This window comes from Bactrocera tryoni, chromosome 2, assembly GCF_016617805.1.
Source record: "Bactrocera tryoni isolate S06 chromosome 2, CSIRO_BtryS06_freeze2, whole genome shotgun sequence".
In the NCBI taxonomy this organism is placed as follows: Eukaryota; Metazoa; Arthropoda; class Insecta; order Diptera; family Tephritidae; genus Bactrocera; species Bactrocera tryoni.
In genome coordinates this window covers 70,524,748-70,528,472 of record NC_052500.1, presented here as the reverse complement: position 1 = coordinate 70,528,472, position 3,725 = coordinate 70,524,748, and the positions used below count along the sequence as shown (strand labels likewise).

The 3,725-nt window shown below is 39.5% G+C and overlaps 1 protein-coding gene across 1 annotated transcript; it reads right to left on the bottom strand.

The window, feature by feature from the left end:
* Nucleotides 1-2,688: 2,688 nt before the first annotated feature.
* LOC120767560 (thyrostimulin alpha-2 subunit) lies at nt 2,689-3,406 on the bottom strand. Its single transcript, XM_040093697.1, has 2 exons — nt 3,046-3,406; nt 2,689-2,979 (listed from the first exon to the last, which is right to left on the bottom strand). Exons 1-2 carry the CDS (start codon nt 3,325-3,327, stop codon nt 2,887-2,889), a joined length of 375 nt encoding a protein of 124 aa, XP_039949631.1. The 5' UTR covers nt 3,328-3,406; the 3' UTR covers nt 2,689-2,886.
* Between the last annotated feature and the right edge of the window lie 319 nt (nt 3,407-3,725).

The window sequence follows — 3,725 nt, the reverse complement described above, 5'->3', positions numbered from 1 at the left end:
GGTTAGTAAACAAAGCTAAAAACAAAAAACTTAAAAAGAAGTATAGACTCAATTATAACAGTAAAGCTGTTGGCATTAAAATATTAATGGTTTATTTGACAGTATTCGCTCGTCCAGGTAATGATGTTATTTAAACAGACGGTAACGACTCTCTATTTATTTCGCCACTCATCTCGTACTCGCATCGGATCCTTAATAAACTCAAACATTTAACCTGTTATTACCCAAATGCCGTTACTCATAATAATTATCAATGCGAGCAGCAGTTAACAGAAGCAAAACAGATGGCTTAGAATTTTTACATACTAAAGGCTGATTCATTTCGGTGCCCAACTTTTTTAAATAAAATTTTTTTTGAAGACAATCTCCACGGCTACGTCTCAGACGGTCCATCCGTTGAGTCTAATTTTCAATGACCCGTTCGAGCATTTCTACTGTTAACTGGCGAATGATACGTGTTATGTTTTGCTCAAAGGCCAGAATCCAAGCGAGACTGTCCGCATAGACTTTAGACTTTACAGATCTTGGTGTGCAATTGTTCTCTCTATAAATCCATTGATTTATGCGGTGTGTGGGAAGTGGCGCCGTCTTGTCAAAACCAAATGTCGCAAAGATAACGAGCTTCAATTTCAGGCATCAAATAGTCGGTTATCAAGGCGCATTAACGGTTGCCATTGGCGGTTACGTCCTGACCGTCACCATTTTGGAAAAAATATGGGCCGATGATTCCACCGCTCCACACAAGGCCATTCATTTTTCTGGATGAAATGGCAGCTCTGGAATCTTTTCACGTTGCTCTTCGTCCCAAATGCGGCAAGTTTGCTTGTTTAAATACCCATCGAGCCAGAAATGGGCCTCATCGCTGAACAAAATTTGTCTCGAAAATGTCTGATCTTCTTGGAACTTTTCAAGAGCCCGTAGCGCGAGGCGATGTCGCTTGGGAAAATTGAACAGCTTCAGTTCTTGCACAAGCTGTTTTTTGTAGGCTTTCAATTTAAGATTCTGCCGTAAAATGCGCCAAGTCGTTCCATACGTTAGTCCGAGTTGCTACGAACGGTAACGAATGGACTCACCACGATCTTCGTGTGCGATCAGATCAGCTAAGCTGTTCAGGCGTTAGTATTTTCATGATGAAATGCCAAACAATACTGAACAAAAGTAACATGATAGCTTAACAAGAACTTGATTTTGTTCGTTCAATTTATATGACAGCTGTATGCTATTGTGGCCCAATATCTGCGGTTCCAAATACTGAGCAGCTTCATAAGTTGAAAATGACGTTTGCGAAATTTCAGATTTTATCTCAAAAACTGAAAGACCACTGCGTGTATACACAAGTGGACAAACAGACAGTCATACCTAAAACTACTCAGCTCGTCCATTTATATGTATATACCCTTTATATGGGATAAATGATAGTTGATAATATGTAATTATTGAAATTTCGGCGATCGCTGCAAAATTCTGTCTTCGAAAGATTATGCGGATATTCTGATCAAGTGTTATTAGCAATGCTAACCTCTGGACCGCAACTAAACAGACTTTAACGATCTTTAACGAAATTTGGTAATGTAAATGGAAATGGATCGGCCTTACCTTGCGAAGATCACGTGACAACATTACCAGAACAGCACTAGATTGGGCTCCTCCAGGAAGTCGAAGTCGCGAAAGACTAGCCAATACATGAAGGCGAGAAGTCGAAGCACAAGCGCAGCAGCAGCGGCAATTCGTGGGGAGAAAGTAAGTAGCGCTAAAAAAATATGATTATAATTTGTTTGTTGAAGCCCTAAGTTCCATATATTCTATGTGAATATATGCATATAGTATGTATGTATGTATATACTTGTAAATATTAAAGGTATAAGAATGTACAGCTGCTGTTGATATTTATACCATTGGCCTCAACAACCGCGCCGTTAGTTCTGCTTTCTCCAAACTGGATTAGAAATCGAAACAAATGTGTCTGGTAGTGAACGAGGACTTAACTTCGAAACCGTAGATAATATCGTCTATCTTGGAACCAACATTAACACCAACAACAACGTCAGTTTTGAAATCTTGCCAACGGGTCCTATTTCGGACGGAGTAGGCAATGGAGAAGTAAAGTCCTCTCTCGACGAACAAAGACCAACCTCTGTAAGTCACCCATCATTCCCGTCCTGCTATATGGTACAGAGATGTGGACGATGACAACAATAGATATTCGAGAGAAATATTCTACGTAAGATTCATGGTATTTTGCGCATTGCCAACGACAAATACCGCAGTCGATCAAAAGTTGAGCTGTACGGGATATACGACGACATCGATATAGTTAGCGGATTAAGAGGATGAAAACACTCCAGCTCTTAGAGTATTAGACGCAGTACCGGCAGGGGCGAAGCAGAGGAAGAGGAAGACCTCCACTCCGTTGGAAAGACCAGATGGAGAAGGAATCTCCAATTGGCGCCAAAAAGCGAAATAGATGAACGGCTGGCGCGCTGTTGTAAACTAAGCGGTATGACAACATCCTGATCCACACCATTAATCCGTCTAAGTTTTGGTCTGCCTCTGCTGCTGTTATTTATGAATTTGCGACATGAGAGAGAAATTTTAAATTTTTGTAGCATAATTCTAGGCGATTAACCAAACGCGCAAAGAAACCCTTTTTTTTTTGTATTTTATTTTTTAATTCGGATGCAACAACAATTCAGATAAAATATAAAAATATTGTAGGTATGTATATATGTATGTATATATATTGAATAATTAACTATGCACGGCTCAGAGCATATTAAAAACTGTTTTTATACATATAAAAGATCACATAACAAACTCGTGCAGCTCAGGTGTTTCGTAGCCCATAAAAATTCAACACAAATTACGCCAACATTCTTCAACAGCACACTAATTCTTCTTACAATGATAACAGGAACAGGATACTGCCGATTTGAAGGTTATGTTACGCATACCGCCCATACAAAGTACGCGCTTTTGCACCTGAAATTGGAGAAAATAAACTATATGACACATCAAAACCCCAACGTCCAATATTTTTGCACTCACTTCCTCCGCCGCCATTATGTTACAGCACTGACCCACCGAAACGACCGGTTTGACCGGCTTAAATATGCCCGGTATAGCCTGACCAAACGGTATGGACGGCACAGCGTACGACTCGCAGAATCCACGACAAGCATTGGTGGTAATACGAAACTCCACACACTCCGGTATGGATATGATGCGCGTATTACCCACTTTGTGGCAGCCCGGTTTCAGCCATGACTGATTTGTGGAGACAACAATTATGCTGAGAAAAAATAATAATCCCAAACGCCACAGGAACATAGTGAAAATAAAACGAAAATACTACCGTTTACCGTTAGCTGTGTCCGCGCGGAGTATATTTCGAAACTGTGCGCTGCGATTGTTGAATGAATACTGCGAAGGCGTCCATCAATGTTAGTCGCTTTTATGTGACCAATGTAATGTGCTATTGGTGGAACTACGACGAAAGGACTCTGAAGTGGAGCTTGCGCATAACCTCAAAGAGATTAAATACAAACTTATGTATATATACGAATATAAAATACATAGTTTGAATATATTAAATAATATACAGTTACATATAATATAAAGAATTTTGTTTAACGGTAATTTTATTATGTTTTATTCAAATGGGAATGCCGTAGAAAATGTATTTTGAAATATTACCATTTTATGTTCGTTAAGTCGTTGTTGTTGTA

Excerpts from the sequence above, each read along its gene's own strand:
- LOC120767560 (XM_040093697.1), bottom strand. The coding sequence starts at position 3,327 with ATGTTCCTGTGGCGTTTGGGATTATTATTTTTTCTCAGCATAATTGTT. Across the intron at positions 2,980-3,045 it reads ACATAATGGCGGCGGAGGAA|GTGCAAAAGCGCGTACTTTG; the intron begins GTGAGTGCAAAA and ends CTCCAATTTCAG.